Genomic DNA, 15,255 nt, shown 5'->3' with positions numbered 1-15,255 from the left:
TCAAACATTTTGGGAACCCCTGCTATAAGTGAAGCCCACACAACACTGTGGGGTTCATGGTAAGTGGCCCTGAAATGGGGAGGTATGCAAGGGAGGCTTGGGAAATACTCCACAGGGTAGACTCGATCCCAATGCCCCTTTCCCTCCCCAAACACCCTCCCCCATCCTGTCCCTCCCACCCTTCTCTCCCCTCAGGTCCTTCCCAACACCCTCCTATGTGATCCCCCCACAGGCTTGACCTCTGAACTTTCCTTAGAGAGAGAGAGACAGAGAGGAACATGTCCAAGGGTGATGTGTGACCACAGCATCTGGTCTAGACCTTCTGAGAGCAGGGGTAGGCTACACACTGTATTGCAGAGCTACTGATGATAATGATCCAAATCATGTATTTGTAAGTAAATGCCTGGAGCACCGCTCCCTAACCCTCCCTTAAACAGACCCACTCTGTTCTTCCTATGATTTTGGTCTTGGTCCTAATTGTAGATGATGTGTGTGTGCTTGTGTACATGTGTTTGTGTGTGCGTGCATGCATGTGTAAGAAGGGAAGGGTATAGGGGACTAATAGTTTACAACTTAATTTAGAAACATGCATATTCCTGCTCATCTTGAAGGACACTAGCTAATCACATGGATCCAAAGGTACCAAACTACAACAATTGCCTTGGAGAGTGTGTGTGTGTGTGTGTGTGTGTGTGTGTGTGTGTGTGTGTGTGTGTGTGTGTGTGTGTGTGTGTGTGTGTGTGTGTGTGTGTGTGTGTGTGTGTGTGTGTGTGTGTGTGTGTGTGTGAGAGAGTCTCTCACTCTCAGGGATGGATGCTAATAGCTCGCCCTAGGCTACAATTTAACTGTCTAACAAGGTTTTCCCCAAAGTGGCCCCAGGGGCATCTTTCTCAAAGACAATCAAAAAGCTCTCTTCACATGCACTGTCTCTCTCTCTCACATACAGTACATACAATACAAGTATTTCATCAAACTTTAATATGAAGACACTGTTTCAAACAAAAAGGCTATTATGATTCTAGAAAATATATGAACACTATACATGGAATACTGAGGCTAGATCAGACCTGGGTTCAAATACTATTTGAAATCTTTCAAATACTTTGGGCTTTTTCTTTAGCCCATCTGGAGCACCAGATTGGCGGGGTTTACAATGTCAGGACTTTATTTGTTCCATTGCAACAAGCAATCTCAATCAAGCGCAGAAATAGTATTTGAACCCAGCAGGTCTGGTACTGTGGTTCAAGATGTGTAAGTTCAGCAAACAAGAGAGAAATAGAACTGATAAAGCCCTGGAGACTCTCCTCAGTGAGATTAGGCACTGATGCTAATACAGGCTAATCTTTGCCACTCACAAAACATGCCACACTGACGCTAACCCCTACCTGAAGCTCATCCGTATAGTCAACACAGTAAATGCTATAGGTATGCCACCACAAACAACCTTCTATGGGATACGATGGTGGGCAATGCCTTTTTAAAGCATCTAATTGTGTTGTGGAATACATGCTAAATGAATAATTAGTCTTCAGGAAATAGCTTTAGGTAATTACAAATCTGTTACTTCCATGGTAGCTATGGTCACCTCCTGTAGCACGCATATAAGTGCACTATATAATGACAGAAATGACACCTATTTTCCTCCTAGTAGACAGTAAAGTGTGGAATGTAACAGGGAAACTCAACACTAATTTGGGGTAAGCAGCTGTGAGTGCAGTCATGGAGCTCTGGTGGTGGAGGTTACAATAGAAGCTAAGTGCCAGAAAGTACCACAAAGGGTTCTGCCTGCCTACACACCGTCAAAGAAATATGAACAAGGTTACAAGTTTAGTAGCTGTCATTGTTCAGTTGGTAATGTACATGCGCACACACACACAAACACACCCATCTGGTGAATTGTACACGTACAGAAACCCAAATTAACCCGCTCACAAGATTATAATTTCACCATTACATAACTCTCTCTCTGCATCTTCTATCTCCTCTTTCTCCCACTGCCCTCTCTCTTTCTCCCTCTGCCCTCTCTCTTTCTCCCTCTGCCCTCTCTCTTTCTCCCTCTGCCCTCTCTCTTTCTCCCTCTGCCCTCTCTCTTTCTCCCTCTGCCCTCTGCCCTCTCTCTTTCTCCCTCTGCCCTCTCTCTTTCTCCCTCTGCCCTCTCTCTTTCTCCCTCTGCCCTCTCTCTTTCTCCCTCTGCCCTCTCTCTTTCTCCCTCTGCCTCTCTTTCTCCCTCTGCCCTCTCTCTTTCTCCCTCTGCCCTCTCTCTTTCTCCCTCTGCCCTCTCTCTTTCTCCTTTGCCCGTTACTTGTTCTCTGTGATTCACATCATGATGACCGCCACCCACAGTCTCTAAAGCGTACACTTGGGATATAGCCAGGTGCTACTGAACAAAAGTGAGCTGATGAGGTCAAAGTTCAATCCCATATTGCACCACATCACACTACCGGAGTGTGTCTGCTACCATCACTACCAGCCAGTGTATTAGACTAGATGAAGAATCCTGTCCGGATACACTGCATCTATTAAGAGATACTGCCAGTGTATTTAACTAGGACTTTCTAAAGAGAGAAAGCTTGTTTGTTTAACTCAGAGTCAGACAGCACTGGGGTGCTAGGGATCTCTTATCCCTCACAGCTGAAATAAAGTAGAAGAAATGTACTGTGCTGCAATGTAATGCTAGTCACACACATCACACTGACTGAACATATTCCATTGCTCTCAGCGGGGTATTGCCTAGACTCCCCTCAAAAGCTGACGAAATAAAATCAACACGGAGCAGTCCCTAAGCAAACACACTTGGATTCCACTGGGAACCACACTGATACAGACACATTCTACAGGCTACAGTATCTAAAATACACTGATAAATCAAACATGCACACACACACACCACCTCTCCTCATTTGAGTTGAAAGCAGGAGTGAAAGATGAGCAGACAGGTCGAGTGAAGTGAGACAGTGATACAGGTTTAGAGAGGGGATAGAGGAGCACAGTTAGAGAGAGATAGAGACTATACATAGTCATACGTGGATGTGTGTGTTGTGGAGGATTAGCTCTCCTGGCCCGGGCTTTGAGTAATCTTTCCCCCAGTTACATAACACTGGGCCATTAGTCAGCAACACACACAGAATGAAAACATTTACCTCTCTTTTATTCTGGTCATTCTTCAGGTACATTGACAAACATTTTACCACCACCAATAAAGGTTTGTAGGGATGCTTCTTCACCACAATGATTGGTACTCAATGAAAGTAAGTTTGATTTTCCTAACTAAGACAATAATACACTGAACAAAATATAAACGCAACATGCAACAATTTCAAAGAGTTACAGTTCATATGACAAAATCAGTCAATTGAAATAAATAAATTAGGCCCTAATCTATGGATTTCACATGATATGCATCTGTTGGTCACAGAGAACTTAAAAAAAAATGGGCCTCAGGATCACATCTTGGTATTTCTTTGCATTCAAATTTCCAGTGATAAAATGCAACTGTGTTCGTTGTCCGTAGTTTATGCCTGCCCATACCATAACCCCACTGCCACCATGGGGCACTCTTTTCACAGCAAACCGCTCGCCCACACGATGCCATACACGTGGTCTGCGGTTGTGAGGCCAGTTGGATGTACGGTTAACGACGTTGGAGGCGGCTTATGGTAGAGAAATGAACATAAAATTCTGGCAACAGCTCTGATGGACATTCCTGCAGTCAGCATGCCAATTGCACGCTCCCTCAAAACTTGAGACATCTGTGGCATTGTGTTGTGTGACAAAACTGCACATTTTAGAGGGGCCTTTTATTGTCCCCAGCACAATGTGCCCCTGTGTAATGATCATGCTGTTGAATCAGCTTCTTAACATGCCACACCAGGCAGATGGATGGATTATCTTGGCAAAGGAGAAATGCTCACTAACAAGGATGTTAACAAATGTGTGCACAACATTTGAGAGAAATTAGCTTTTTGTGCGTCTGGAACATTTCTGGGATATTTTATTTCAGCTCATGAAACATGAGGCCAACACTTTACATGTTGAGTTTATTTTGTTGTTCAGTGTATAAAGAATGCTGATCATGCTTTGGGAAATGTTGATAAAATGATGAGATGGATCATGCAATGTGATATAAATGATGTGTAGATTATGTAAATGTATAGACTATGCATTACAGTATAGATTATGTAAATGATTAAACTGCGCATTACAGTATAGATTATTTAGATGATTAGACTATGCATTACAGTATAGATTATGTAAATGATTAAACTGCGCATTACAGTATAGATAATTTAGATGATTAGACTATGCATTACAGTATAGATTATGTAAATGATTAGACTATGCATTACAGTATAGATTATTTAGATGATTAGACTATGCATTACATTATAGATTATGTAAATGATTAGACTATGCATTACAGTATAGATTATTTAGATGATTAGACTATGCATTACAGTATAGATTATTTAGATGATTAGACTATGCATTACAGTATAGATTATTTAGATGATTAGACTATGCATTACAGTATAGATTATATAAATGATTAAACTGCGCATTACAGTATAGATAATTTAGATGATTAGACTATGCATTACAGTATAGATTATGTAAATGATTAGACTATGCATTACAGTATAGATTATATAAATTATTCAACTAGGCACAACAGTATATATTCTTTAAATTATTACATTATGCACTACAGTATAGATTATGTAAATGATTAAACTATTCATTACAGTATAGATTTTGTAAATTATTAAACTATGCACTACAGTATAGATTATGTTAATTATTAAACTGCACTACAGCATAGATTATGTAAATGATTAAACTGCACTACAACATAGATTATGTTGGGGATTGCTTCCGTAGAGCTTCAGGAGGCATCGATCCCCTGATCACACTGGGATTGACTGATCAATGCAGATGCAGGATGCCTCATTCTATTGGCATTGGGACCTCATGCATGACATTCTGGCTATTTGTGTTTTACAGGCCAGAGCAAAGCTGTGTGTGTGTGTGTGTGTGTGTGTGTGTGTGTGTGTGTGTGTGTGTGTGTGTGTGTGTGTGTGTGTGTGTGTGTGTGTGTGTGTGGGGGCGCGCACTTGGCATGAGTGTGAAACAGAGAGCGAAAAAAGCGATAGATAAAGCGATGTGAAAGAGAGAGAGAGAGAGTAGAGAGGGGGGAGGAGAGGGAGGAGCGAGACTGTGGGCTTGTTTGAGTGGTAAGGCTGAAGCAACCAACTGCAGACGAAAGTCGAGGAGTGAAGTCGGAGGAGGTGCATCTGCTACAGCTGAAAGTCAGACACTGATGTGGTTTTCCAACAGCAAGGCTTAGTGCAACATGGCAGTGTTTGTTTGACCTGACCAAAATCGATTTTGGATCAAAACCTTGTCAATAAAGCAGTGAACAGTGTGCAGGCTTTCTTGTTCTTTACTAACATGGCAGTGTTGCCATTGTTTCTAAACGTTTTTCTTTGTAACATGTCTCCAACCCCCATATGTGTGTACATTGTACTATCAATTGGGGAGAGAAAGCCTCAAATATCACATTCATTTTCATGGGTGTAAAGTACTTAAGTAAAAATACTTTAAAGTACTACTTAAGTAGTTTTTGAGGGCATCTAACCTTTACTATTTATATTTTATACTTTTACTTCACTACATTCTTAAAGAAAATAATGTACTTTTTACTTCATACGTTTTCCTTGACACCCAAAAGTACTCTTTACATTTTGACAGGAAAATGGTCCAATTCACACACTTATCAAGAGAACATCCCTGGTCATCCCTACTGCCTCTGATCTGACAATCACTAAAAACAAATGCTTTGTTTGTAAATTATGTCTGAGTGTTGGAGTGTGCACCTGGCTATCCGTCAATTTTTTTTTAAAAACTATAAAATTGTGCCGTCTGGTTTGCTTAATATAAGGAATTTGAAATGGTTTATACTTTTACTTTTGATACTTAGGTACATTTTTAGCAATTCCATTTACTTTTGATACTTAAATATACTTTTACTCAAGTAGTATTTTCCTGGGTGACTTTCACTTTTACTTGAGTTATTTTCTATTAAGGTATCTTTACTTTTACTCAAGTATGACAATTGAGTACTTTTTCCACCACTGTTAATATGTACATATCCACTGTATACATATGAATCGCGACAAAGTTGCTTGCTGTTTAGTCACGTCTTTGGTCCTGTTCATGTGGGTCAAACAAAGACACTCTAATGATTGGATGACAAATAGTGCCTCCCACAATGCATGCGATGACTACAAGTTGCAGCTGGTGAAGAGCAACTGCAGAAAATTGAAGTCAACCGCAGTCGAAACATCATGACCTTTGATCACATGGTTGTTGTTCATGCAGTCAACATGTAAACATGCTTCTAACAATTTTTAGCCCCATAATGCAACAGACTTTGAAATGCTAGTCACCGACTTGAAAAAAGTGATCCGCTCAAATGCGCCGAGAGAGAGAGAGAGAGAGAAGAAGACAGTGAAAGGGGGAACCAGGGTTGCAAAGCTACTTGTAATATACCAAATTACTGGAATCTATAGAAATCGATGGCAACTTTGGTCATTTATACATTAATAACTTGTATGTCTGTGTCCATATTGTCCATGAGTTTTTAATGGATAGACCATATGGTTGTTAATGGGATCGGGGTGTGAACTAAGGTGTTGATGGAAAGGCTTTGTTAACTAGTCCTACAGGCAGAAATTAGCAGTTTTGGAATATATCTATAGGATTACTAGTAGGGATGCATTGATATTACATTTTTGACCGATACCGATATCTGATATTTTCCTTGCCAAAAAAAAACGATACCGATAACCGATATTTAAAAATGTTACGGCCTTTTAAGCATTCTAGTACAGTTAAATAGTTAACACACACACACACACACGGACGCAGGGGTCTAAGGCACTGCATCTCAGTGCAAGAGGCGTCACTACAGTCCCTGGTTTGAATCCAGGCTGTATCACATCCGGCCGTGATTGGGAGTCCCATAGGGCGGCGCACAATTGGCCCAGCGTTGTACGGGTATGGCTGGGGTAGGCCGTCATTGTAAATAAGAATTTGTTCTTAACTGATTTGCCAAGTTAAATAAAGGTTACACACACACACACACACACACACACACACACACACACTGAACAAAACGTTTTTTTTGTTGGCATTTAGGTATGTCCCCATTATCAGAAAAACATAATCAAGACCCATTTCTTTCACTTGCTGTGCTGTTTGGTTGTTCATTTGTTCAGTCGTTTCATTCTCAACCAGGATTTTATCATACACGTCAAACAGTGAAGTTTCAGCTCTGTCTGTCCGTGGCCTCTCTTCCTCGATGTGCACTGTCACTGTGTCCGTTTCCATCTTGTCCAGCTGTGTATGTAACATTTCACGTAAACCCTGTTTCTTGTCTGCATCGAAGTAACGGTCCTTGTACCTAGCATCGAGCATGGCGGCGACACAGTACAGAGGCTCAGAGAGAATGCCACCGAATCACTTGTTCACAGCCTCGAGTACTTTTGTAAGTTTTAACCCCACGGTCTGTCGGCAGTTTTGTTGAGCAGGCGTTTCAATGCCATGACAGAGGGCATCACGTCTGCTGCTGACGCCGTTGATTAGCTTATTTCTCCAGTCAGTTGTTCAAATGGCGCTAGGAGTATGTTCATATTTCCAAGTTTCAAACATGTTCTCAAATGCCATTGAAATGGCAGCAGCGGTATGAAAACCAGCACATTCTTGAGCATGCAATACGGCTTTCCTCAGTACAAAATCCTCGTCGACCCACTGTGTTGTCAGACTCAGCATGCTCATGGGACTGACATCGCTGGTCCAAATGTCAGTCGTGAAGCTAATAGCAGTGACGCTCATAGCAAGTAGCTCATAGATGTACATTTCAACAATACTGTGTAACTCCAGTAGGGCAACATCTGAAAATTAGTATGTACCGGGGCTCGACCAGTCGGCGAAAGCCAACATCCTCCACGAGAGAGGATGGTTGATTGTCAAGGGCAATGAATTCCATTATCTTGGCGTTAATGGATTTCACCTTTGAGTTTTGTTCTGTGTAGCTCTATATTTTTCGTGGCGTCATTACGTCATCTACTTACGTTATATAGGTATGCACGTCAGCGTTGACATCGATTTTGCAAATTGGCGTTAAACTAGACATCGGGCTGATGCCGATTTTGGCATTTTTAGCTAATATCGGCCGATTTCGATATGCTCACCGATATATCGTGCATCCCTAATTACTTGACTGAGATTTCTGTGCATAGGATGACCAGATTAAATGAATGTAATGACGTTCACTTCAATACCTCAGAGAGTATTTTTCCCCAACACAAAACAGAAATAGGGAGCACACTGGAGGACAACAATGTTTATCTTTGCGCTCTAAGTGATACCTACAGAATCACCACGATAGTTATACTGCACGGCTTTGTGTTATGTTGATAATAAACATCATAGAAGAAGTGACATCATTCCTTTAGATTGAATATCTCCGATCCTCCTCTTTCTTTCTTCTTCTTTCTTTCTTTCTTTCTTTCTTTCTTTCTTCTTTCTTTCTTTCTTTCTTTCTTTCTTTCTTTCTTTCTTTCTTTCTTTCTTTCTTTCTTTCTTTCTTTCTTTCTTTCTTTCTTTCTTTCTTTCTTTCTTTCTTTCTTTCTTTCTTTCTTTCTTTCTTTCTTTCTTTCTCTCTCTCTCTCTCTCTCGCAATCTTCCTCTCTATCTTCACCTCAGGTGAAGTGAAATGGTAGGTGAGGGTTAATTAAGGTTGTTATAACAGAAAAAACCTTGACGGTTAAGTTTAGGCATTCATTCTGACTGGTTAAGGTAAGGGTTAAGGTTTGAGATAAGGTAAGGTTAAAACAGGAAAAAAAATACAAAAAGTGCCTAGCACTGAGTCAAATAAAGATTAAATATATATATATTTTTTAAAGCACTGGGATTGAACCTGCAATCCTCAGAGCCGAAGCGCACAGTTTAACACAATGCCCTAATAAGCTGCGAGCCTACTAGGTGGTAATACGTGCTCACGTTGGCCCTAGTGGACGGTATTGAAGGCATCTCCTGACATCCTGGGGACCTGGACAAATGTTGAATCCTGAAGTCTATCTGGTGTGATCTCGCTGCAAATAGCCCACCTCTGACCCATGAGCCATCCTCCTTCTGCCCTGGACTAAACTCAGTGACCTATACCATCTATGGGAGGGTTAGCCTGGGTAATACTGGCATCAGCAGCATAATCTGATCAGCAATACAAAGCACAAGACTGTCTATCTCACTGAACACCCCCACACACACAAACACACACTCAAACACAGGAATAAATCATATGAGGTGTAGACAATTGGATTGCATTGCAGTAGATTGTCATTGCCTGTGTGTGTGTGTGTGTGTGTGTGTGTGTGTGTGTGTGTGTGTGTGTGTGTGTGTGTGTGTGTGTGTGTGTGTGTGTGTGTGTGTGTGTGTGTTTATTTGTTGGTATGCATTCGTGCATGCAGCCTACACACATATATAGACACATAATATATATATATATATATATTATTAATTTAAGTGTGTTTGTTTATTAGGCCTATGCTTGTATTCCCATATCTGTGAGAATGCATGTATGTGATCGTGATCATGTGCACTTGCATGTGATGTGCGCATGCATGGAGGCATCATTGTGTTTATTATAAAGAAGGAATGTTTTGGGTGGTTCACTGTGTTTGTGTGTGTGGAGGTGGGAGTGTACAGTAAAATGCAGGTGCAATGCAAAGGTGCACGTGGTTTCTAAAGCCCCCTGACCAAACATAGGCCTAATCAAACCGAAAGAAACTAATCCATCTGCACCAATATGATTCTAGAATGGGAATTGATTTGAGGTATGAAACCTTAGAAAAAGATGCAGAAAATAAACCAAACATTATTTAATTTGAAAGGACAATGTTTGTTAATTAAAGAAGTAGACTGTTTGATTATTAGAATGATAGAAAAATAAAGTTCAGTGATTAGAGAACTTGTATAAACCAATTATTAGTGATAGCCTGGTCAACAAGATCCTAACGGGTTTGAAGTTATTTAATTGGCAGTAATAAAGAAATCAGGAGAAGGTTGACTTGGGAAACTAAATGCTCGGACCCCAAACATTCAAATCTAACAATGAGTTCATGGAATCAAATCAGGGAAATAAAAAGACCAGCTATTAACAAGAATACGTAAAAAACATTTGACTTGAGCGCGTTCTTATTTTTTTAAAATGTTTTAGGGCAGTTCAGGTTGGGCTTTAGGCCAGATGTGTCAAACTCATTCCACAGAGGGACGAGTGTCTGCGGGTTTTCGCTCCACCCTTGTACTTGATTGATGCATTAAGGTCACTAATTAGTACGGAACTCCCCTAACCTGGTTGTCTAGGTCTTAATTGAAAGAAAAAAACCAAAACCCCGCACACACTTGGTTCATGTGGAATGAGTTTGGCACCCCTGTTATATGCTAATTGTTTCAGAGGGTTTCCAACATGTTTGACCTTGAATAACGTATATTTAGCCTAACAGTAGGCCTATAACAGCCGCGACAATGAGAATTATTTGATAACCAACTTCTCTATTTTTCACTATTTTCCTTTCTCCCTTGTTTCGTTGTGATTATTAGTCTAGCATATGCTACAGCATCGTCCGTCAGTCAGTCGGGACAGGTTTTGGCAATTGCTAAATGATAATTAAACAAGACATATTGTGGAGCCCTTAATTTTTTAATAACCTCGTGGATGGGAGTGCATTTCTCTGTGAGCAGCATAGACTCCACAGGCCGCAAAGGTTGGGAGAGGGGCCGCCCGGCGCACACTGATTTAATCATATCCGACAAAACCCTTTGGGGCGTGCAGAGAGAGAGAGGAAGACTGGGAGGGAGAGAGAGCCTCTTTTACCCACCACGACTATAAAGTAAAAGGTTAATGCAAGGAAGCGCTTGACTTTCAAAGCCAAATAGCATTAGCTAGCAAGGGACACCATAATAGTCACGAAAAAAGAGAGAAAAATACTATTAATATCACAAAAGTGTTGTGGCCTAAATTAATTATGTTAAATAGGCTAAATATTGACTAGAATATCTAGAACTTCAACAATTGGCAAATATTAACAGGGGAATAATATAATAATAATAATAATAATAATTTGAATGCTATTATTACAACAGCAATGTCTGTATGCACCATCCCATGTTTTCTATTTAATGATGACAAACTCAAATTAAGCTACCCGTTGATAATCAATGATTAACGTTAAATTGCCTATAATTCAGAAGTCTACAGTTTAGTTAAACCTCACTTCATTATTAACATAATTATGTTTTATTATCATTTGCGATTATAGGTATACAACGTAGAATTAGTATGTTGTCTGAACAACAGAGGCAATAGCCTACCTCCCAGTGAGGCTATCACCTGTCTATCATTAAAAAAACAGATTATAGGCTACTTTTATGTAATGATAATAATTCCTGTAGGCTTAGTTTCTTCATGGGTTATATTTTTAGTGATTGTATTTATTTTACAATTAATACGTTATAGTGATCATCTTAATAACACTACCTATGTAATTTGCCCACAATTAGTAATCATGTATACGTTAATTTGTTCAATTATTGGGCAGAACTGCATTGCCACTGTTTTGCCATTCTGGCATAATTTGTAGGAGATGTAAAATAGGCCTACTATTCAGCATTAAAAGCCTTTGATCTAATGCACATGATTGGGACCGGGAGAAAGAGGAAGAGCAGTGGAGTGAACTTCCGTCTGGAAGACGGGGGTCAGTTCTTTATCACTCACTCTCTCTGGTGTGTGTGCGTGTGCGCGCGCGCGCGTGTGTCTGTGTGTATGTGTTGGACCTGGGGGGGCACTGCATTTCGATGCTTTCGGCGCGGTGCGGCGCTTGACTGACGGAAATGGGTTAGTAGAGCGCATAACACGTTGGAACACAGAACCTCCGCGCTTGGCCCTAGCACCATGGCGGTCTGGTACACACAGCCTATATCTGCTGCTCTCTGAGAAAATAGTTGTTTCTTTAAATCATCACTGGCAATAGAGGTCTAAACGCGCGCCCATTTGTTTGTAGTGAGTAGAAGTTCCTCCAAACTAGTGGAGTGTGGAGTTAACTCAAACACTGTCACTCACTTAATGCAAGGTGTTTGATGGACCACACACACACACACACACACACACACACACACACACACACACACACACACACACGAACATCCGAATAGGCTACCATAATGACAATAAATGGCCATGTTATCCTCACACTTGGGCTAATAGTCTGACTGAGGCTGTATGAGCAAGTTAGGCTGAAAAAACTTCCCTGTAAGTTTACACAGCCCACACACAACATAACTACAGTCCCGAATGGATGTGTGGGATACCAGTGTGATGTGAGTGAGTGGATGTGAGGGATATAGCGGCCGGGCGCCACACGCGCTCCATGGCCAGCTATTTAAATGAGCTGTCAAAAGCAGTTGGATTCTCCTTACCTCGCATAGTGGTTGTGGTGCGATTCGCTTCCGAATGCAGCAGTCATGAAGAAACAAACATAAAGACTTAAAAAAGCAATATCCTCGGGCAAAAAAAACAATGTTAATATTCGGCGTCGTCCACGTTCATACAAGGAGTGTTTTTTATGTGCAAAAGCATTCCAGTCCAGAACGGGCTCGAGCTTGGTGACGCACTGGGCAGAGCGCGGACGGTGGAGTCTGGAGCGGTAGTCGGACGGTTTGAGTCGTGCGCGCAGCGAGCATGCGAGTTTTCACATGACATCTGCGTCTGCACATCAACCCGAGGTTTTCACTGTTTCCCCCCGGCGGAGGGGAGAGCGCTAGAGGCTTACAGGAGCAGGGATTGGACTAGCACTTTCTGCTCCTCCCACTCTCGAACGTCCCCAATGAGTGTGAGTGTAGTAGCCCATACTAGACAGTATCCGTCTGCGCGTGAGGGCACTGTCATCTGTAACGCACATACATAACAGTGAGGATAAGATATATCATCCTCCCAAATAAATTGTGTTTACAAACAGTTAGTTAGCCTACAATAACACATAACCTAACTATCTAACGGACATATGTAGAACCTATTGAATTGGAGTCAAAAGATGGAGCGTTTGGGGGGAAATCACACGTCTCTAAGTTCACAGACAGTCTGCAGTCAAAGCAATAGGTTACAGAAATGCTTTTTGAATGTATCGGCCTATACATATCTTACAATTAGGTATTATAGCCTAGGCTACCCCAGTTAGACGAGCAAATCTTGAAATCTTTCAGAATTGGGATTTAATAAATGGTTGTATCTAAATAGTTTATTGATACACAGTTCAACATTCTCTGGTAAATATTTAAAATGTTCCTTGGATGTTAAACACTGTAATGGCTGTGAATTAAATAGTAGAACAGAACCATGGAAATATATATATATATATAATATATATTTAAATAGGCTATTCAATTGGTAATCAGTAAAATGTTGCTGTTCAAATGCTTATGTGTCACTGAGAGGATGCCATTAGGCTACATGTCTTAATGTTTCTTCTGCAAAGCACATACAGTGGTTCCCTGTGCATATGCCCAGGATGAGTGTGTTTTTTTACAGAGCAGGAGAAACTGACAAACTATATGTACAAAACAGAATAAGAAACAGGATGATGAAAATAAGAAACATACATTGGGGATAACTGAATGTAACTCAAATCATAGTAGTCAAAATAACCAGGGCTCAATCACTAACTGGCAGCATGCCAACATTACCCCTCTCTGATCAGGACAGAAATGAAGGAGTTTAAATACACTTTAAAACATGGCCTTCATCTGGACCATACCATTATTGGAAAATCATAAATCAGCGGCATGAAATAAAGACACAAAATTACTGTACGGCTATTTTATGAGGATTTATGTTTTGTTTTAGTGAACTAACCTGTTTTTTCTTTATGGCATTTTACACATGACTAATATATGATAAATCTGTGTTTTAGGAAATTATTGTGTTTACCAAATGTTTTACCTTGAAATTGCTTTATTGAAAACAGGAAGTGACAGACATTTTTTATTTGTGGCCCTCAGTGGTTGTGGGTGATGGTGACCATCCAGTCCTTGCTCCTACAGGAAGTCCTCCATCCACCTGTACTCTGACCCTCAACTTACATTACCAATAACCATATTCAGGCATATTCAATTAGAGTGAAGAAACATGCATTGTTTTATGCAGAGTATCACAGAGATGAACAAACAATTCACATCTTCAATAACGAGGAATTACCGGTAAGTAACACACAGAGCCAATTCAAATTAAGCCTATGTTCAATGTAGGCCCCTGTGTGGTGAAGAGTGATTAAAGGTCATGTGTGGGGATGATCATGGAGTTGTCCCATTGTGCCATCACTAGCACATAGAGGCATGCTGCCTATATATATATGTAGACTTGAAATCACTGACCACTTTAATAAATGGAACACTAGTCACTTTAATAATATTTACATATCTTGCATTACTCATCTCATATGTATATACTGTATACTTCTATTCTATTCTACTGTATCTTAGTCTATGTCGCTCTGACATTGCTCGTCCATATATGTACTGTATATATTCTTAATTCCATTCCTTACTTAGATTTGTGTCTATTGGGTATATGTTGGGAAATTGTTAGATATTACTTGTTAGACATTACTGCACTGTCGGAGCTAGAAACAAGCATTTCACTACACCCGCAATAACATCTGCTAAACATGTGTATGTGACCAATATAATTTGATTTGATTTAGAGATGTTATTATGCCATTCTTACCCCAGCCTGACCAGCTCTGACCCCTGACTGACCCCGCATTACATTACTTCCTATTATGTCTGACTTCACTGTACTTCAGTGTACCTACAGTTTCACTCTATCGCAATCTGAACCGTTATGTCATAAGCATGCATTGCGGTGACTCTACCTCTCACTTATGGGATCATTACTGCCTTACTGAGATTTTAGCACCACATCTTGTTTTTTCATTCTGAGTAGCCCAGCTACAGTTGTATTCCAATTGTATTTCATGGAGATTATTAGGCTTATGATGGACATACTTTGACCATAGATGTAAGCACCTTTACATGCAAGAGTATATGTTGGTTTGCAGTCTATAGCCCCCTGCCCCATAGCCCCTGTAGTTGTGGCGTCAGAGTGTTGGACCTGGAAAGGCAAGGAAAGAGAGAGAGACA

General features: G+C 40.6%; 1 protein-coding gene across 1 annotated transcript in view; it reads right to left on the bottom strand.

Annotated features, from left to right (window-relative positions):
• The window catches only part of LOC106585703 (nuclear receptor ROR-beta), a 42,246-nt gene extending 29,421 nt beyond the window's left edge, over positions 1–12,825 (bottom strand). The window contains exon 1 of the mRNA XM_014172220.3: positions 12,538–12,825. Within this exon, the coding sequence (XP_014027695.1) occupies positions 12,538–12,544 (7 nt within the window). The 5' untranslated portion in view covers positions 12,545–12,825. The remainder of the gene's footprint in view (positions 1–12,537) is intronic.
• Positions 12,826–15,255: the final 2,430 nt, after the last annotated feature.

Source organism: Salmo salar, chromosome 24, assembly GCF_965601325.2.
Source record: "Salmo salar chromosome 24, fSalSal1, whole genome shotgun sequence".
NCBI lineage: Eukaryota > Metazoa > Chordata > Actinopteri > Salmoniformes > Salmonidae > Salmo > Salmo salar.
This window is presented reverse-complemented; position numbering and strand designations above follow the sequence as displayed.